General features: G+C 36.8%; 1 protein-coding gene and 1 pseudogene across 1 annotated transcript; both read right to left on the bottom strand.

Annotated features, from left to right (window-relative positions):
* Positions 1-4289: 4289 nt before the first annotated feature.
* LOC122195494 (E3 ubiquitin-protein ligase UPL3-like) lies at positions 4290-7114 on the bottom strand. The gene is made up of 10 exons (XM_042897422.2): positions 7050-7114; positions 6928-6961; positions 6744-6824; positions 6583-6651; positions 6360-6488; positions 6134-6256; positions 4694-4754; positions 4514-4602; positions 4384-4472; positions 4290-4299 (listed from the first exon to the last, which is right to left on the bottom strand). The coding sequence occupies exons 1-10, from the start codon at positions 7112-7114 to the stop codon at positions 4290-4292; spliced, it is 750 nt and encodes a 249-aa protein (XP_042753356.2).
* Positions 7115-7187: 73 nt separating this feature from the next.
* On the bottom strand, positions 7188-8022 carry LOC122195493 (uncharacterized; annotated as a pseudogene).
* Between the last annotated feature and the right edge of the window lie 14684 nt (positions 8023-22706).

Genomic DNA, 22706 nt, shown 5'->3' with positions numbered 1-22706 from the left:
ATCTCATATGGAGTGATGGAAAACGTTTGTTGAGACAAGATCTGTTCTGCGTGTAGCAAGCAGCAGCAATGGCATCCGCCCAGAAATATAGAGGTTGAGAAGCGAAGCTAAGCATGGTTCGGGCTGCTTCACATAGAGATTGGTTTCTCTTTTCTACAATTCCATTCTGTTGTGGAGTATATGGAGCCGAGAAGTTGTGAGTTGTCCCCTTTTCTACAAGAATTCTTCAAATTCTTTGTTCATGAACTACAACCCGTTGTCGCTTCTGATATTTCGAACCACCTTTCGTAGTTGAACTTCTACCTGCTTGACAAAGAGTCTAAGCTTGGGAGGGGCCTCCGATTTCTGCCTCAAAACCTAGGTAAACCGAGAGAAGTCATCCACTATTACAAGTATATACCTATTACCACCAATGTTCTCGATTGAAGATGGACCACATAGATCAAAGTTGAATGATTTTTGTGGTTCAATGATTTTTGTATTGACTCGAGAAGGATGACTCTGTCGACATTGTTTTCCCATTTCACACGCATCACACAAGTGTTCTTTATTGAAATTCAGAACAAGAAGACCTCGAACATGATCCCAAAGCACTAGCTTATTGATGTCTTTGAAATTGAGACAGGAGAGTCTTCGGTGCCAAAGCCAACTTTCGTCTGAATGAGCGTTCGTTAGCAGGCAAACTGCTGGTTTCCCTCGAATGAGATTGAGATTCAAAGGGTACATCTCTCCTTTTTGCTTCGATTTCAGCAAGATATTGTTCGTCTTCTTTTCAATCATCTATGAGACATCGTCATTGAATGAAACGTGTAACCCGGTACCAACCACAAGTTGAGAAACACTGATAAGGTTGTTATGTAAACCTTCAACGTACACCACTTTTCGTATAGAGAAATCACCATTGGTGATCATACCATAACCTTTGATCGTGCCACAAGAATTATTACCATAATTGACACTTCCACCATCTTGAAGGGAAAAAAATTTCCCTCAACTCTTCCTTTCTCCCTGTCATGTGACGTGAGCAACCACTATCTATGTACCATTCATCATCGAACTACTCGTCACGTATAACCTGCAAAAAAATAAGCAGATTTAGGAACCCAAAGTTTCTTGGGTCCTTGTGAGCCTTTTACGGAGTTGGGAATTGTTAGAGAAACATCAACTAAAAAGTTTCTTTTTATAAAGGTTGTTTCCTCTTTTCTTTTTATGGTGAAAACTTTGATGTTATTAGATTTAAGCGCTTTAGTTTGGTTTTTTTAACTGACGTTAGTAGTCTTTTGGTTCTTTACTTTGGGTTCAAACGATGTCTTCTTTTTATTTTCTGGAAAGAGCTTTCATTTTCCCTTTCGATCATTCTGTGCGTGAGAGTGAGAATGAGAAAGATGAGACCTCAGAGCAGAATTAAGCTTTTGGTCATTACTCTTACTTGGTTGACATTCGAAACTACATTCCTTTTGGTTCCTCTCATTGGTTGATCTAGGACCGAAACCATCCTTTCGTTTTCACACAACTTTAGGACCTAAACTTCGTTTTCGGTTGTCGTCCATCTAATGACCGAAACTTCTCTTTTGGTTGCCATACCTTTGTAGACATGTAACAATCCGAAATTCAGGTGCATCTCTTAAACCCTTCTTCTTTATCAAGTTTTGTGACAACCCAAAAATTTCCACTTCAATAGAAGCCAAGTCTGTTTCCGCTAACTTTCAAACTTTTAGGACAAGTTTGAGCAACTCAGGCTTTACACTTTAGGAGATATCAGGAGAGAGGTTGCACTTGGGTCTTGTGCAACTCTGTTATGTTAAAACTCTATGATATTAGAGTTCTTTCTTGGAATAAAATATTTTCTGCCAAAAATCACAGGACTATATATAGAATTCTGAACCAAGTTATTCATTAGTTACAATTCCAACTAGAGAAAAGCCAAATTCTCTCTCAAGGATCTTCGGACTTTTGTTCCGGAAAGTGAGTACTTCTATCTAGTGTAGTTTTAAAGCTTTATATATGCTTAATACACTAGAAATCATAGGAAAACAACAAGATCTGTGAGTTTACCGCCCAAGAACACCTTGGGGAGTAAACTCCATTTCAAGGGCCAAAGTGTGCCCAATGACCCCTAGACCCTGGAAACCAAATATGGGACAAACCTTGACATGTTTAGGGATCAAAAGCAATTAAAATCAAGGACCAAAAGTGAGTTCACGGCCTAGGAAGTTCTTGGGCCGTGAACTCCATTTTAGGGTGCCAAAATGCCCTAAATGCCTTCCATAACCCAAGAGACAAGCATAGAACTTTACCTAGATGTGTTTAGGACCCAAAATAATTCCCTAGACTTTAAACTAGCAATAACCCATGAGTAACCATGAGTTTAATGCCATAAAATCCCTTGGGCCGTGAACTCATGGTAGTAAACTCATATGTGTGCCTCATACATTCCTATGTTGAATCACATGTGATTCCAACAATTGGTTCAGGTGTTTCCTAGTCCCGGAAGGTGTTTCCTAGTCCCAGAAGGTGTTTCCTTGTCCCGGAAGGTGTTTCCTTTCATATAGTTATTTATAAACACCATATTCATGTCATTATGTGTCCTTAAATATCATTTAGGACTTATTGTGTCTCGGAACTTCATTCGTGGAACTTCTCATCCATACGTGCATACCCGTTTGAATCACCCACATCAGGTAAGTTCATACCCCGTAATGAATCTTTTAACTATTTTAATTGTTTTAAGGGGGGGAATACAAGTTGAAGACAATGATAATTGTGTAATTATTTACTGTTAAACATTCTTTCAAAATGTTATTTATGTTATTTATAAGTTGTTAAAACATTTCAAAACTCTTCTAAAGGTTATGTTACTTTATAGTTATACAAAACTCCATTTTTAAAGTACAAGCATAACTTTGTAGATAAATGAGTCTTTTAAGTAACAATCCAGTTAGAGCATTAGTAAACTATTATAGGTATAGTTTAGGAGAATGCTATTCATTACTTCTAGTATAATGAAGCACACAAAGAGTCAATAACAGAACAGAACAGAACATAACAGAATAGAACAGAACAGAACATAACATAACATAACATAACTAAAAAGTTAATTTGCAATAGTATGACAACACGCAAACATGATCTAACTTTAATGTGAATTACACGGCTTGCATGGATTTGCTCGGGTCGCGTTTGGTTCCCTCAATCTCCATACATGAGAGCGGGTTAGTAGGGCTTCTAGCTTTCACATTATGACCGTAATAAAACACACTTATGTTTTTAGGTTGATAGTACCTCCGTATTTCATTATTAACGACATCAGGGTACTCACTTTCTCCCATTACTTTCATAAAGTGTCGGTAACACTTGAAGGTTGATCTATTCGCTAATCAAGGTAGGTTATAAACTAGGGAGAATGTACTTTACAGTTGACAAAGGAACATTAGAGTCTTGGTAGAAGACAGCCACTACTAGAAAAAAGGCCTTTTACGACGCTCATTGCACGTCGTAAAACGCTCAGACAACGCGCAAATGCGTGTCAAGGAAGGCCCTGTAATAAAGAGAGACGACGCGCATTTACGATGCGCATTTATGACGCGCATTTACGACGCGCGGTTATGACACACAATGCGTATCAAGGAAGGCCCTGTCATAAAGGAAGACGACACGCATTTGCGTGTCGTAACCTTACGACGCGCGTGTTTATGACACGCAATACATATCAAGGAAGCCCCTGTCAAGAAAGGTCATGTCATAAATGAAGATGACACACATTTTTGCGTATCATAATTTTGAATGTTCTAAAAAAATATTTATATATTTATTAATTTTTAAATTAAATTTGCATTTAATGTCTCATAATAGAAATAAAATATCATATATAAAAAACAATCCATTGCATAAAATTTAATATCATACAATTCTATTTTTTACAATATCTAAATTTGCATCTAATATACTCTCTACATCAAATTCCAACTAAGTAAAGTTGCATCTTGCCTTTCATAATTCTTTAAGACTAATGCTCCAAACAGTTGTTATATGGATAAGAAGTTGTACATTGGCCCATCTCACTTAAGAACAACTTAGCCAAATTCAACTCCAAGTCTTTACTGCATCTTGCTTATAATGCTGCAAGATTTGAATCAAGTGGTTTCATATTCCTTTCTTCCACCAACTTTACCTGATGCACAAAATACATGGAAACAAAAAAACATTGTAGAGGAAGGGGCAATTTGGGAAAATGTGAGGGGTATCCTCTGCAAAACAAAACAAAAAAGATCCTTTGCAAGATTTGCTCTTTAGTATCCTCTGCAAAACAAAATAAAAAATATATATCAAAAAATTAAATTTTTTATAGTTTTATATTATAAGTATGCCTAGAGTATTGCATACCTGAAGAACCATTTGTTAGCTCTACAACACTTTTTGAATATCAACCAAGCTTTCATCACTAACACTAACACCTTTTGTAGCCCCTCAGACTACGCATAAAAGTTAGAAAAACTAAATATTCCAAAAATACCCCTAGGACTCTTTTTGTCCCAGAATCTGAATTAAACCACAAGTGATGCTTCGATTTCTCTGTTTCTTGCAACTTCAACATGAAGTGTTCTGATGTTGTATGTTGATATAATAAACAAATAACTAAAAGTAGGTTGCTATTTCTTAAAAAGTAATTCAACTTTGGCATATTATAGCTTACCTTCTCTTTTGGTGGCAACGGCAATGAGTTCTTTCACGGCTATATCAGAAACAAGATAAAACTACAGAAAAAATTGTAGGTTAACTCAGTAAATGATAAACCAATAGTTGGTAATTTACAATCTTTCTTTCATCATACAATCTTTATTCTTTAGGTATAATTTATTTATTAATCCAACAATATTGACATTATGCATAACTTGAATTCAAATATAAATTGGACAAGATATAATGTCTTTCTGAAGCAAATAGTTCAATATGCTACCCCACTATCGTTGACTATTAAATAAATTAGGTCCAAATCTAACAGTAGAATGTTTAAGACAATTAAGGCCTCATTTGGAAGCCAGCAACAGTAATACAAGCTAGAAAAGAGGAAACAGGTGGTGTTTTTAAGTTATAATTTTGAATAGAAAAGGCAAAACTTCTATAACAACTACTAAAGCAACTAAAGTTAATATCATGATGCCTTCCTAAGATCCTGATGCTGATCTGGTATGCTTGCTTCCAATTTATTTTTCTTAAAAAACATTCTAGAGGCAGTTACATCATTTGCACACACAAGAGATTGAAAACAAGTCCTGGTCAAAGTTTCTGCCAAATATACAAATTTTTTATGTTATTATCGTACAAAATATAGAAAAAGAGGTGAATATCTAATTTTTATTAACTGATTCTTTCTATATCACATGTCTCACCTGTTATCAATAAAATCTAAAACCTAAAATGATCAATTTTTAAATAAACGAATTGAAATTGGGACGTGTAAAGAAGTGTAAATGCAAACAATAAGAATGTTATAATTGGGTAAAGTTTTCAAAATACAATGCCTTGATAAGAAAAAAAATTGAAAATAGAATGTCTTAAAAAAAGAAATGAAAGTATGGTGCAATATAATACACAAATAAATGAACCATATTCAAAGGAATTGGAATTTGAAGGATCTAGAATCTCAAGAAATTGGATTCTCTCACACATTTGGTTGATGAGAAATAGATTGGAATTTGTAAACCATATGAAGAGGAAAAGTAAATGGAAATGCAAAAGAGATATGTTTACTTGTGAGATATAGGGTTAAAAGGGTAGTTAGAGTATTTACTATTTATAAAGAGACAGTGTTGCAAACATGATGCGGTATTAGAATGGAATCGAATTCCAGTTCCAATCCCAATTCCAATTCTGGCCAAATCACACAGAATATGACATAAAGGTGACTTAGACCACAAAACATCATAACTCAAGTGTAAAAGAAATCCAGATAATTTAGGGTTCTGTGACTTCTTTATCAATTTGATTCAAAACTACTTCTAATCAGATTTGTCTAAAATCCAGACATTTTTATCTATATTTGCATCAAAGTCTTATTGAGAAGAGGGGAAACAATACTTTTCAATCAAAAAACCATTTCTTTGTGATAGAAAGAAATGAAAAGTTTGTTTACCTTGGTGGAATAGGTTGGAAGCTTGAGGTAGTTGGCACATGTCATGACACTTGGCAAATCATCATCTGCAGATTCTGACACTCCACCCGCAGCATTTGATGCAGTGTTGTTGGAGCTTTGAAGAGCGTTGTAATTAATAAAGGGTTAGTGACTGAGGAGGGGCATTTTCGTAATTCACCTAGATAAAATTTTGAAAACAAGGGGTTGTTGAGGGGGGTTTTTTTACCTTTCTGACAATGGTCAACATAGGGTTCAGGACAGCCAAGCCACCTGGAGGAAGCCGAGGTGCACCAGTAACAAACTGACAGAATGGCCTTTGCTGTTCTGGATTGAACTCTCCCATTATCTCAAGCAACTAACAAAGAGACATAAACAAAATTATTAATATTAACTATACTATAAATTTATAAATCTTCCCTGAATATCGCTAAAAAAAATAAATTACTCACATTAATTACTAAAGGGCTCTTGGATGTGTATCCATGGTCGAATTTTATGTGTTCCACAAGTGTATCAGCCTGCATTTAAAAGAAACATGAATTCTCTACATCATATCATTTTCAAAAAGAATACATCTTATGTTTAAGTAGAAAAAAGATGAGCAAATTACCTCCCACATTTCTCTACGCCCACAAAGTAAATAATCCAACTCACTTGGAGAAAATATTTGTAAATTGGAAGCCTCAAAAACCTGATAGTAATAAGATAAAATATTAGCTTAAAAAAATTATTTTGTATATTTTCTAATTCCATAAACAATTTAGCATATTAGAATCTTGGAAAAACATGATGACCTGATTAAAGCCAGCTCTAAATGCTTCCAATTGCCTTGTGATACAGAGAATCAAACTTAGTTCTTGTTTCTCCTCCCACGTTTAGGTCCCCATCCTTCAAGCTTTGCAACAGGGCAACCCACATATGAAGTTCATATGTGGTGGAACTTGTCAAATAAAAGAAAAAGAAAGAACTGAATGCGTTCATCTTAATCGGTCACTTCAATCAAGAATTAGTGCCCTAAATCATCGGGTCTCTAAGTGTAAGAAAATTAGTGTGATTATGATGGGAACCAGAGTCCAAATTCACCCGTGGCTGATGAGTCTGAAGGGTTTGGATTCTCAGAGAAGGACTCGGTAGGCTGAGCCAAGTCCTTGTAAGGGCTATTTGAGGTCCAATGGTCTCCTTTCTTCCCACATGTCCTGCATACCATCAATACATCTCCTCCTTTCGACATTTGAGCTAATAGGTCTCCAACTGGATTTGAGTCTTCAACTTTTCTATGTAAAAGACAAAACTTCGCATTCACAATCTGCATATCTAACAAGCAGCAATGAAATTGAGATAGATTCCTAAGTTTTTAAATCGGTAGTGATTGACTATTGCCATGATGATTGATATGTGCATAGTGAATTGCAACTGAAACTGTTGATCTAGGCAATAAACCTGATGTAAAGAACTAGGGCTAGATGTAAATAAAGTAATAAAATTCTTCAACTACATATGTCTTAACAATTTCACATAAATAATTATAAAGGATTCTTACAATTATCTGAAATTTCAGATCTAGGGATGACGTACCTGGTGCCCTTAGTCGCTCAAAGATGATTTCCTCGGTAGAAACCATGGTGAGTTTGGCGCAGACGTCCTCTGGAACGGCATCACCGAACTTAGGCCAAGTACGCCTCTCCATGGTGCGCTTGCTCAGCCGAGCATTAGCGATTTTACGGATGCGTGTGGTGGTGGGAATCTTAACCCGATTACCTTCATCGTTGAATTTGTACTTTCAACCCGTGTTCATCGGGTCCAATAACCTGTTTCGGCGGCAACAAATAGTCATAGTCACCACCATCAGCTTCTTCCTCCAATTCGCCCCATCTAGGTTTTTGAGCCATGTCTGCGAAGCTGCTAGAATTGTTGCTGAGGGAAAATTAGGGTAGGAGATTCGAAGTGGTAATGGGAATAAGATGAAGATGTAATGAAGTCGGTTGTTGTGATCCTTTAGGCTTCAAAATTGATAGATTTTTTTTTGATTCTTTCAAGTTTGAATCAGAAAATGAGAAAGAGTTAGGGAAATCAAGAGTGCAATGCTCGTCCTTGTTAGGTTGAAGATGAAAGATAGATAAAAGATAGAAAAAACATGGCGGGTTTTCAAAATTTTGGGGATTTCATTTCCCCCCTTGTCTACTAAAAGCGCGTTTCATTAAAATTATAACGCGACAGGTACAGACGACGCGCGTTTAAGATAAAGCGCCCTCCGTGTTTTTAATTTTTTTTCTTGAGACACTAAATTAAGGGCACGCAATAAAGCGTGACGTAAATCCTTAAATTTTTTGGAGAGATGACACAATTTTAAGGGCACGTCCTTTTGCGTATCGTTAATTATCGCGTGTCGTAAAAAGCGCGTCATTAAAGGTCTGTTTTCTAGTAGTGTGCTTTCATAAAGTAGAGTCTTGGTAGAAGACTGCTTTCAAAACAGTAGGGTCTTGGTAGAAGACTACTTTCATAACACTAGAGTCTTGGTAGAAGACTGCTTTCAAAACAGTAGGGTCTTAGTAGAAGACTGCTTTCAAAACAATCGAGTCTTGGTAGAAGGCTACTTTTAAAAGTTAGGACCATGATGCTAACCTTATGATTCTGTAATGTATACACTATAGGATACATATATGTTAAGTAGATGCCGACAGCTAATAGGATGTGTGTTCTTCGCTATATGTCTTGTTCGTATTGGATGTAGGCTTACACCGAGGTCACCCAATCTATTATCTACCCGAATCAATATATATTTATGCTTAGTATACATTAAGTCATCATAAGGGTACCAGGTATGAATCAGGTTATAGGACACAGAGTCAACGCACAGTTTTTCTAATACAAAACCTTCGTTTCAAAGTCAGTACTTCTGGATGTACAAAACTAGTGATTTCCCAGTTAAGGGCTTAATCCATTTTATTAAGCCAGTACAGTTTTAAAGACTTTAAGTGAGTTAACTCTATAATACCTTAGTTTATACACCAGTTTTATATATAAGACTAAGATCCGACAGCTAATACGATGTGTGTTCTTCGTTGTACGTCCTGTTCTCGTTGGATGTGGGTTTACACCGAGGTCACCCAATCTATTATCTACCCGGTACCAAATTATATATAGTAGTATAAACAAATCTATTATAAAAGTAATCACCATAGTCAATATTTTATTATAATAAATATAGGTTTTCTTAAAAGGAACTCTCCATCAGACATCAAGGAACCATTACAAATAACTCCATGAGTAACAAGTGAATACACTAAGGATATATATGAGAACGATCTAATAACCAATGGAATATGTGCTATCCGCCTTACTTACTGTACCCCGTCAGGTTGTAGGTTGAGGGCAGATGTGCATAATCGATTGGTTGTTTACTCCAAGTATATATAACTTGTACTCACTTATTATGCATAGAAAGGCTTGTAGTGTCATTTTACTTAACTCCCATTTTAAGTAGGAAATATATGATTTTCTAGAGGAATAGGCAAACTTTACAAAACAACACCTTACAGCTTACAATACTTTACATATACATTTTCAACCATATTTTTATAGCTTACTCACATCACTAAAATCTTATGAACTCACCAGCTTAATTGTTGATCAACTCTTTCAAATAACTTGTATTCTCAGGAGACTATTAGACAGGTGCTCGTGCTGGGACTTCAGAAGATGAAGCATTATAGCTTCAAGTCTTGTTTTGTTATTTGTTTATGACTTCTATGTTTTGTGAACACATACCTTGTAAACACTCTCTTTCTAAATGAAATGGTTGTTCATTACTTGCTTACCATATACACATCTCGTGATACTTGACATATAGTCCTCCACCCCCGAACATTTCCGCTGTTCCGGTTTTGGGGTGTGACAGATTGGTATAAGAGCATTGTTTATAGTGAACTAAGTGTATCAACCGATAAAAGATATACGTCTATAAATACAATGGGGCTTAAGTGCTCTGGATAATGATATATTTTAGAGTATAACTTCAAGTTATAAAAATATACCTACTTTCTCATACATGTACATAATAGAAGTAGGATCACGAGAAGAACATAACTAAAAGTATTTAATGGTTGGGCACTGTCGTCAACCCGAACAGTTATGTAATCATAGCAAGGATCAATATAGCCTGATCATCTATATTCATTCGAGATGTGACCAACATGTGTTTGGGAATGATGTGGTGTTGCAACAGGGTTAAAACTTACCAGAACACCAGTCAAGAGAACGCCAGATCAAGTACAGTTAGGATACTATAGGAGTATTTTAGTTAGAACATAACAAGTACGTTACGTTAGGATACTATAGGAGTATTTTAGTCTAGATACATAACTTATGTGATAACTTAAAAGACCCTTGCGGATAGGTCTATAATCCTACAGGGTATATTCATAAATTTTATATATAATCAAGACCTTATAGACATAGAATCTGTGACCGACGCTTCGCTATCCATTCCTTTTAAGGAAGTAGTGTTGAGGTGGGATCAATTGTTCAAAGGTCTATTTCATCTTCAATTATATCCAATACCAACTGGTATACCTAGTATAATTATAGGAAGATTCCGTAAGGATCACCCCATAAAGTTACCTTAAAGCTTATAGGTTCTTTAGTCACTTTCATTCTCGCACGACAAGCCCAGATAAACGTAACCACTTCCTCATAGTAGTCAACATAATAGTTCAGGAGGAACAAGGACAAACCAATAAGAAGATTTCAAGGAAAGATCAACCGAAGTAACCAAAAACGTCTTACGTGTCTCACTAATAAATATTAACTAGGTTAAATTAGCGAGCGAGTGGAAACACTACTCACATTTCATGTGTTAGAATTATTTTCATACATGCAGCTGATAACAATTATTCAGGAAACAGATATTCATTCGAGGATAGTTATTTCAAATTCATAGAGTTTATTAGGTATAGACTCATTTATGAATTGTTCCTAGAACCCTGTGGAAGTCAGGACCTGATACATCCAGAACTAGGATAACCTAGTCTTTTCAGCTTTCGGCTTGTGTCCCTTGCTATAGACTTATTCCGTCTCATCTTTGTTTTCTTTTAGCAAAGATGCCTCCTCGCAGATCACCCAGACACGCTACTCCAATAACTCCCATACCTTCTCTACAAATCGTTGCAGCAACTTTGAACGCTGCAGTGGCTGAGGCTGTGGCAACAGCCATGGCACAATATCACTCCACCAGTACAGGTGGAGGCGAAGCGCCTATCGATTCTACTCAAGGTGAGGTCCCTGTGCGCCAGGGAGAGTTATCCTACAAGGACTTCACCAGATGTCAACCACTGTCCTTTAAAGGGACTGAAGGAGTCATTGCCCTCTTGCAATGGTTCGAGAAAACAGAGTCGGTCTTCGAAATCTGTTCATACCCCGAAGGAAGCAAAGTGAAGTTTGCTGCCTGCACGTTCGATGGCAAGGCCCTAACATGGTGGAACAGCCATGTTAAGTCACTGAAACTATCAGTGGCAAACTCCATAGGTTGGGAAAACCTAAATGAGTTAATGCAGGAAGAATATTGCCCGTTAGACGAGATTCAAAAACTGGAACAAGAGCTGTGGGATCTCACTATGGTTGGCTCAGACATAGTGACCTACACGAACCGGTTTAGCCAACTAGCAGCTCTATGTCCTGAGATGATCACCTCAGAAAAGAAGAAGATACAGAGATACATTTGGGGTCTGACTGCTCCGACCCAGGGAAATGTGTTATCTTCTAACCTAGCCACGTTCGATAGTGCTAAACGCTTGGCTCAGCGACTCATCGATCATGGAGTCTGCCACAGCGTAAAAGTCCCTATTCCCGAGTCATCAAGGTAAGAGGACTATAATCAACAGTCGGAGAACAAGAGAAAGAAGAAGCGAACAACACAAGACATCCCACAAGAGCAACAAGCGAGTACTATGTACGCCGCTACGACGCCTACTGCTTCAGCACCAGCCAGTCGTTATGCTGGAAACCTTTTGAAGTGTGGAAAATACAACTTTCACCACACTGGAGTGTGCCAAGAAATGCAGTGTCTGAACTGCCACAAAAAGGGACACACAGTCCGTTACTGCAGGGCACCGGCTCAACCGATCTCCCAAGTCCTCGGTGTTGAAGAAAACCGATCCTGTTATGGCTGTGGTGAGAATGGACACATTAATAGGGACTGCCCAATAATCAAGAACTTAGGCGCGGATGGACGTATTCTGATGATCACCGCAGGAGAATCCACCTCGGAGTCGTCGTCGAGTAGTGGTACGTTTTCAAAATAGTACTTACTTTTAAAAATTAATTTATATTCATATAAGATTAAAATTTGGGGATGACACTTAAAAGTATATATGACAACTCACATGTTGAAATAGGTCGTAATATTCAAGAGAATTAAAAGACCCTTAGAGAAGCTATTATGACTCACCATATACATTAGGGTTGTGCACAACTGAGACGTTGCAGACCTAGAGTGAGCGACTCCGCTTAGGTCCCCTTTCCTTAATTAGTTGAGGATTTGAGGCAGAGATGCTCAGTCGACTACCTGAATCATCTTAAGTATTCACAACTTGTATATTACGGGCGATGGTAGTGGTACAATGGGGGATCATAGTATAAAAGTATCCTTTCAGTTAGTAAAGTACTTTTATTTGTATGTATGCGCACATAGCATTACGATACATATGAGTGTTAATTTCAAAATAGAAAATAGGAAACTCGAGAGCAATTACAAGTAGTACATTGTTGAACATACTAGGAGTATAGTACCAAGCATACTAGGGATACATCGTCGTATATCAGAAGTTTCTTTCATTTGACCAAAACTTTGTTCAGTATAAAGTCCGTTGTTTTCCTTTTGTCATGAGTTGGCGTGGTCCTCACCATACTGAGTTCGTATGTTACTATCGCCTCGATCGGCAAGTTCTCGAAACTTTCGTCATTCGTATAAAAGGTCTGACCTAAACCTAAACTTTATCTTTCGCATTCCAAACCCCGAAGTACTCATGCGAAGAGTACTTTATTCTACGGAGTATTATCGTCAGATATCCGCAGACCGTCACGACATACCACTCGTCCAGCAGACCAAGTTCTAGCACAGAGGCTAAGGACGAATACAACCCGCCTATTATTATTTAGTGTATACGCGAGGGTGGTTAAGAGTATGATTACGCAGATCTAGTATGTGTGTTTCCGCCCTATCTCCTGTTCTCCGTTGAGTTGTGGACCTAGAACGGAGTCGCACATTCGACAGTCCTACTAATCCTAATTATATACGGCTTGTATACATGAGGTAATGATAGATGGACCAAGTATGAATCCTATCAAGAACACTAGCGCAAGTTGCCAGGTCTACGAGTGAGTATTCCGCAAATCAGAGGAGCGCAACCCCAGTAGTAATGCTAAGAGAGCTAATTTCGGGACGTAATTCATTCTAACGGGGGGATGATGTGACAACCCAAAAACATCCACTTCAATAGAAGCCAAGTCTGTTTCTCCTAACTTTCAAACTTTTGGGACACGTTTGAGTAACTCAGGATTTACACTTAAGGAGATATCAGGAGAAAGGTTGCACTTAGGTCTTGTGCAACTCTGTTATTCCAAAACTCTATGATATTAGAGTTCTTTCCGGGAATGAAATATTTTCTGCCAAAAATCCCAGGACTATATATAGAATTCTGAACAAAATTATTCATTAGTTACAATTCCAACTAGAGAAAAGCCAAATTCTCTCTCAAGGATCTTCGTACTTTTGTTTCGGAAAGTGTGTACTTCTATCTAATGTTGTTTTAAAGCTTTATATATGCTTAATACACTAGAAATCATAGGAAAACACCAAGATCTGTGAGTTTACCGCCCAAGAACACCTTGGGGAGTAAACTCCATTTCAAGGGCCAAAGTGTGCCCAATGACCACTAGACCTTGGAAACCAAACATCGGACAAACCTTGACATGTTTAGGCATCAAAAGCAATTAAAATGAAGGACCAATAGTGAGTTCATGGCCAAGAAAGTTCTTGGGCCGTGAACTCCATTTTAGGGTGCCAAAATGCCCTAAATGCCTTCCATAACCCAAGAGACAAGCATAGTACTTTACCTAGATGTGTTTAGGACCCAAAACAACCAAAATATCATCTCCCATAAGTGTTTACGGCCGCAAACACCTGACCAAATGGTCCATGGGCCGTAACCTCAAAATAGAGGTGTTTTGATGCTAAAAACACTTCCAAGGGCTTAGGCATGAATTTAGAATGCTTCTTTATGACCTTTAGGACCCACATAAACATATTTGGACATGAGTTTACGGTAGTAAACTCATTTGGGCCGTGAATACCTCAAAAACTCCAAAGAAGGTGGTATTTCTCACCCTAGGCTAGAGCTAATGTCCCTAAATAATTCCCCAGACTTCAAACTAGCAATAACCCATGAGTAACCATGAGTTTACGACCGTAAACTCCCTTGGGCCATGAACTCATGGTAGTAAACTCATATGTGTGCCTTATACCTTCCTATGTTGAATCATATGTGATTCACACACTTGGTTAAGGTGTTTCCTAGTCCCGGAAGGTGTTTCCGTTCATATAGTTGTTTATAAACACTATATTCATGTCATTATGTGTCCTTAAATATCATTTAGGACTTATTGTGTCTCGCAACTTCATTCGTGGAACTTCTCATCCGTACGCACATACCCGTTTAAATCACCCACATCAGGTGAGTTCATACCCCGTAATGAATCTTTTAACTATTTTAATTGTTTTAAGGGGGGAATACAAGTTGAACACAATGATAATTGTGTAATTATTTGTTGTTAAACATTCTTTCAAAATGTTAGTAATGTTATTTATAAGTTGTTAAAACATTTCAAAACTCTTCTAATGGTTATGTTACTTTATAGTTATACAAAACTCCATTTTTAAAGTATAAGCATAACTTTGTAGATAAATGAGTCTTTTTAGTAACAGTCCAGTTAGAGCATTAGTAAACTATTATCGGTATAGTTTAGGAGAATGCTATTCATTACTTCTAGTACAATGAAGCACACAAAGAGTCAATATCAGAACATAACAGAACAGAACATAACTAAAAAGTTAATTTGCTATAGCATGATAACACGCAGACATGATCTAACTTTAATGTGAATTACACGGCTTGCATGGATTTGCTTGTGTCGCATTTGGTTCCCTCAATCTCCATACATAAGAGCGGGTTAGTAGGGGTTCTAGCTTTCACATTATGACCGTAATAAAACACACTTATGTTTTTAGGTTGATAGTACCTCCATATGTCATTATAAACAACATCAGGGTACTCACTTTCTCCCATTACTTTCATAAAGTTTCGGTAACACTTGAAGGTTGATCTATTCTCTAATCGAGGTAGGTTATAAACTAGGGAGAATGTACTTTACAGTTGACAAAGGAATTGAGTCTTGGTAGAAGACTGCTTTCACAACAGTAGGGTCTTGGTAGAAGACTGCTTTCATAACAGTAGAGTCTTGGTAGAAGACTGCTTTCAAAGCAGTAGGGTCTTGGTAGATGACTGCTTTCAAAACAATTGAGTCTTGGTAGAAGGCTACTTTTAAAAGTTAGGACCGTGATGCTAACCTTATAATTCCGTAATGTATACACTATAAGATACATATATGTTAAGTAGGTGCCGACAGCTAATAGGATGTGTGTTCTTCGTTGTATGTCTTGTTCCCGTTGGATGTAGGCTTACACCGAGGTCACCCAATCTTTTATCTACCCGAATCTATATATATTTATGCTTAGTATACATTAAGTCATCATAAGGGTACCAGGTATGGATCAGGTTATAGGACACAGAGTCAACGCACAGTTTTTCTAATACAAAACCTTCTTTTCAAAGTCAGTACTTTTGGATGTACAAAACTAGTGATTTCCCAGTTAAGGACTTAATCCATTTTATAAAGCCAGTTTAGTTTTGAAGACTTTAAGTGAGTTAACTCTATAATACCTTAGTTTATACACCATGTTTATATATAAGACTAATATCCGACAGCTAATAGGATGTGTGTTCTTCGCTGTACGTCTTGTTCCCGTTGGATGTTGGTTTACACCGAGGTCACCCAATCTATTATCTACCCGATACCACATTATATATAGCAGTATAAACAAAGCTATTATAAAAGTAATCACCATAGTCAATATTTTATTATAAGAAATATAGGTTTTCTTAAAAGGAACTCTCCATTAGACATAAAGGAACCATTACAAATAACTCCATGTGTAACAAGTGAATACCCCAAGGTTATATATGAGAACGATCTAATAACCAATGGAATATGTGCTATCCTCCTTAGTTACTGTACCCCGTCGGGGTTTAGGTTGAGGGCAGATGCGCATAATCGATTGGTTGTTTACTCCAAGTATATATAACTTGTACTCACTTATTACGCATAGAAAGGCTTGTAGTGTCATTTTACTCAACTCCCGTTTTAAGTAGGAAATATATGATTTTCTAGAGGAACAGACAAACTTTACTAAACAACACCTTACATCTTACAGTACTTTACATATACATTTTCAACCACATTTTTACAGCTTACTCACATCACTAAAATCTTATGAACTCACCAACTTAATTGCTGATCAACTCATTCAAATAACTTGTATTCTCAGGAGACTATTAGACGGGTGCTCGTGCTGGGACTTCAGAAGATGGAGCATTATTGCCTTAAGTTTTGTTTTGTTATTTGTTTATGACTTCTATGTTTTGTGAACACATACATTGTAAACACTCTCTTTCTAAATGAAATGGTTGTTCATTACTTGCTTACCATATACATATCTCATGATACTTGACATGACGTCCTCCACCCCCGAACGTTTCCGCCATTCCGGTTTTGAGGTGTGACTTGTTTTCAAGTTTAGCCCTAAAGGAAAATGTATGGCAATTAAGTACGCTGGGCAGATTGAAGACTACAATGTGCATATTCATGCACTATTTTTGGATGCCAACTCGCCTAGGTACGCTAGGCATACCCAAGGTTACGTTGGGCGTAGCTAGCCCAGATGTGAAACCCTAATCATGGCTTGAGCGATATAAAAGGAATGATAAGGTCTTGTCCCCAGCCACCATCCCACAGAGAGAAACCCTTGGACAACAATATCATCATTCTAAAGCTTTTGTGTGAGTGTTCTTGAGCTAGAAAGTGTCTTTGTGTGATAGTGAAGAAGTAGAGGAGGTTATTGTGGAGGCTAGAAGTTGGAGTACAAGCTTGGATCTGATTTCTACAGAGGGTGGAGCTTCACTTGGAGGTAAAAAGCTGAAAGCTTTCCTTATCATTTTTTATTTGCGCCTGATGGACCAAATTTTAGAGTTTTTGGTCCCATGGTTGAGACTTTATGAGCAAATGCTCTACATAAGCTTAGATCCGCCCTATTTCAGAGTAATATGAATTTTGGGTTCATAAAAATCCAAACTTGGACGTTAAGATCAAGTCATGCATGGGTTTAGGTCTTAATGAGGAAAGAGGTTATATGTTTGAAGTCAATGGTTGTGATAACCCGGAAATTTTTTTCTTTTAGAGCTCAGTCAATCAACTCAAATGAGTGTCAAACTCACTGGTAATGAGTTTTAGCCTGGGTAAAGGTCATTCTAAGGAGTTTTAAGCCTAATACACTTAAGGAATAGGTGTTAGAAAGTACCTGCTAGAACCACAGTGTAGGAAATCAAACCTTAACCTCATCAAAATGAGTTCACGACCACAAGTCAATGAGTTTATTGTCGTAAACTCATGTGGCCATAAACTCAAGAGTATGTGTATCGTCCTTGGCCATTTTTCTCATTCTTTCCTTTCCTTGGCCGATTTACTTCAAATCCACTCAACTACCATCAAGATTTCCTTCCAAGATCTTCATATAATTACGTATTCTTCCTAGATTTGTTGATACGTCTCTTAATCTAGTATCCTTCCATGATTTCATCCATAAAAATCATTCTTTTCTTAGATCTTCAAGTTTCACACAGAACACTAAGAGCACACACAAGTGTTCTTTTCTAAACCGACCGTTTCAAGCTTCTATATCGTAAGTACTCTTCGCTATACTTCATATCTACTTAGGACTCATGCTTAGAGACTTGAAAACATCAAGAACACAAGGACAAAAGGAGTTTATGGCCAAGCCATCTCCCATGGCTGTAAACCCCTTAAAGGGTGCCATTTTGGTCATGCGTTTACGGTTGTAAACTCCTTTGGGCCGTAAACTCATCAAAAGCCTCATTAGAAGTGGTCTTTCATAGTTCCGAAAGCTTCGCTAGCCTTCAAGCTTACACGTATACATGAGTAACCATGATTTTATGGTTGCAAACTCCCTGTGGTCATAAACACATGGTCGTAAACTCATGTTGGTGGCATTCTACTCTCCTTTGATGAATCACATGTGATTCCAACACTTGGTCAAAGTGTTTCCTAGTCCCGGATGGTGTTTCCATCCATATAGGTTTTTATAAACAGTATATTCATGCCAATATGTGTCATTATATGTCATTTAGGACTCGGTGTGTCTCAGGGCTTCATTCGTGGAACTTCTCATCCTTACACGCATACCCGTTTGAATCACCCACATCATGTGAGTTCATACACCAAAATGAATCTTTTATTTGTTTTAAATGCTTTTAGGGGGGGGGGATACAAGTTCAACACAATGATAATTGTGTAATTATTTGTTATAAACATCTTTCAAAATGTTACTTGTGTCTTCTATAAGTGGTCAAAACGTTTCAAAAACTATTTTACAGTTATGTTGCTTTATAGTTTAACAAAACTCCGTTTTTAAAGTACAAGCATAACATGGTATTAAAATGAGTCTTTTCAATATCAGTTCAAGTAGAATACTAGTAAACTATAATGGGTGTACTTTAGGGGTTCAGTTCATACTAGATTCAATACTCAATAACAGAAAGAACATACTAAGATACTATAACAAGAGAAGATACTAAGATACTAAAGGAGAATGAACACAATAATTGGCTATAGCATGGAACTATTACAGGATCTAACTATACCAAAAATCACTAACGCATTTTTCTAAAAAAAAGTTGATAACTTGTGACAACCTGAAATTTCCATTCTGAACAACCCATATCAAGACAATAGAGCTTAGAACAGTTTCAGGAAAATTCCAGGCTTCGGGTATAAGTGTGGGAGTTTTCAGGATTTACACTTAAGGAGATATCAGGAGAGTGGTTACATTAGGGTTTTGTGCAACACTGTTATTCCAACACTCTGTTATATGAGAAGTCATTTCAGGAATAAAAATATTTTCTGCCAAAAATATCTCAGGACTATAAATAGAATTCTGAACCAAATTCATTCATTATTCACCTTTCCAACTAGAGAAAAGCCATTTTCTCTCTCACGGATCTTCGGGTTTTGTGACAACCCGAAATTTCCATTCTGTACAACCTATATCAATTCAATAGAAGTTATAGGGTCACTGTTAACTTTCAGACTTCTTCACATAAGTTTGAGTAATTTAGGGTTTACACTTTAGGAAATATCAGGAGAGTGGGTGCAATAGGGTTTTGTGCAACAGTATTATTCCAACACTCTATTATATTAGAGATCATTTCAGGAATAAAAATATTTTCTGCCAAAAATATTTCAGGACTATAAATAGATTTCTAAACCAAATTCATTCATTATTCACATTTCCAACTAGAGAAAAGCCATTTTCTCTCTCAAGGATCTTCGGGTTTTTATACTAAAACGTGCATAACTCTTTCTAGTAGTGTTAGAATGCTTATTATGTGCTTATAACATGATTTAGATCGCTAAATCATTAGATCTAGGAGTTTACTCCCCAAGGTGTTCTTGGGCGGTAAACTCTCGAAACAAAGCCAAAACCGACCCTTGAGTTATACAACTGACTTAGACTAAATTATAGGTGTATTAAGGACAAGAAAAAAAATCAAAATCCACCCAAGTTTGGGAGTTTACGGCCCAAGAATATCATAGGCCGTAAACTCCAAAAATCAAACTCAAATGCTACTTTTAAGGCTCCTAAAGCCTTAGATAGTTACCTAGACTTGTTCCCATTTAATCAAGGGTTTGAACCACATCAAAATCACTTAACAAAGTGAGTTTACGGCCAAGGCATGGTTCTTGGGCCGTAAACTCCTAAAAAGGGCACCAAGGTGTGCCTTCATATGCTAGGAATAAAAGTCTAGAACCTATACCACAAGTGAAAGAGACTTGAAAGCATCAAAAACACACCATACTTAGAGTTTACGGCCGTAAACTCTAAGGGGAATGGCCTCAGGGCCGTAAACTCCTAATTGGAGTATTTCTAGACCTTAAACTCTTCCAAGGATTTAACCACCAAGTTAGAATAATTTTAGGAATCATTTGGGACTTCAAAACACACCAAACCCCCAAGGTTGGGTGTTTACAACCGTAAACTCCATGTGTGATGGTTTACGGGGAGTAAACTCACATGTAGGGTGCTTTGGAACCCTAAACACAAATACGTTGTCCCACAATAGCTTAGATGCAATCCTTAGGGCTTAAAAACACTTATGTAAAGTGTTTATTATGTCTAGGATGTCTTAACATTATCAATTAGTGATTTGAGTCTAATTGAGTGCATATATGTGTGATTATATGTTCGTTAGGATCGTAGTGCGTGTACAAGTCCTCGCTAGACACCTAGCCATCCTATACTGTTCAGTTCATCCCAATCACCAAGTACAGGTGAGTTCATACCCCTAATCAATGTTTTAAATGATTTTAAATGCTTTAATGGGGGGGGGATACAAGTAGAAACAAACATGTTATTAAATCATTGATATGTATTTTATAATTGTGGTTGTCATTTAACAGATTTCACATACTACAAAATGTGACGCAAGAAATGGTTTTTAAATCTTAAAAACACATTGTTATCAAATGTTTTACCTTTGAAAGGTATATTAAATTGACATCAATTCATTGTTAATTATTGTTCAAAATCCATAAGATGTCTTACAAAACCATTTTTCACTCTTGAACTAATGCATGTACACTTATATTCTTATATCTGTATCGATGTTATAGTTTACCACTTTCAATTAGTTTTTCACACTTTTGAGTAGTAAGAGTGTATAAACATACATGAACAACCAATTAACTTCCAGTAAATTATCATAGGGATAATTTGGAGATTTCAAACATAATTCCTATTACAAGGAATCACACAAGAGTCAGTTCATTCATGAGTCTATACCAGTACATTACTTGATACATGAGTACCTTTACAATTGATTACCTGATACATGAGTACGTTTACATATACTTACATGATACATGAACGCGCGTACATGAACGCATTACATGAGTACCTTTACGTAGATACACTTAACTATGTACATTAACATGAATACTTGTATCTCGAATTGCAAGGATGATTTATTAGTACATTCTGTGTAAATCTTCCTGCATATCCCACAGTACCTCAGGATATCTAGACAGGACCCTATCCCACAGTACCTCGGGATACCTAGATGGGCCTCTATCCCTCAGTACCTCAGGATATACGTACAGGACTAACCATTCCGGAACTCATCTGTTAGCAACAGTGGGTGATGAACATCTACAGATGCCTACGGTTATTACTTATACTATGAATACCTTCACGGGGACTAGCCATTCCTCCTCCCTATTGCTGCTACAGAGGACAGGTGAACAATCTTCGGATCTTCATTAGGTTATATGTATTATGTTAGCCCTAGTACCTCGGGTTAACATTTACATTCATCTTGTTAGCACCAGTACCTCCGGCTAACACTTACATGATTATATTTCTTTCATGTTTACTTTATTTTTTGATACCTTCACATAAACGATGAGTTAGACTAAGTACAGTAGTACTAAAAAACCAAAGGAAAACTATCTTCATTCTTACAAAACATTCGGGTCTTGGTAGAAGACTACACTTCATACTTACAAAACATTTGGGTCTTGGTAGAAGACTACACTTCATACTTACAGAACATTCGGGTCTTGGTAGAAGACTACATTTCATACTTATAGAAAATAATGGTTTTTCTAGGGAATTCATACTTACCTCAACATTTTCATTTAAAGGTTTACATGGCCTTCATAGCAGATTTTCATAAGCAAGATAACGACACTTAATTTTTTATGAATTCACCAGCTTTAAAGCTGATACTCGCTTTCAAAATAACTTGTAATCTCAGGTCAACAGTAGACAGGTACGATGGCTAGGTTTTGAGAAGATGGAGCAGACAAGACTTGTCTTCTATTTTGATTGTATATTTTTGGTGTCTTATTACAATGAAAGAGCACACATGTATTAAACTTTACTTATAATGCAATGGATGATCTTGTTGCTTGTTTATTATATTACACTGTTGTGATACTGTACATGATGTCCTCCACCCCTGAACGTGTGACAACCTGATATTTCAACTCTTTGTAACGACCAAAATGGGTCAAGTATTGTAACCACTTCTGAATAATAAAAATTTACTTTCATAATAAAATGTACAAATAAGTTCTATTTAAATTCCTTCTATGATTAAATGTCTTT

Source organism: Lactuca sativa, chromosome 1 (genome assembly GCF_002870075.4).
Source record: "Lactuca sativa cultivar Salinas chromosome 1, Lsat_Salinas_v11, whole genome shotgun sequence".
Classification (NCBI taxonomy): Eukaryota; Viridiplantae; Streptophyta; class Magnoliopsida; order Asterales; family Asteraceae; genus Lactuca; species Lactuca sativa.
Note: the sequence above shows the minus strand (reverse complement) of the source record. Positions and strands in the feature narration are given on the sequence as shown.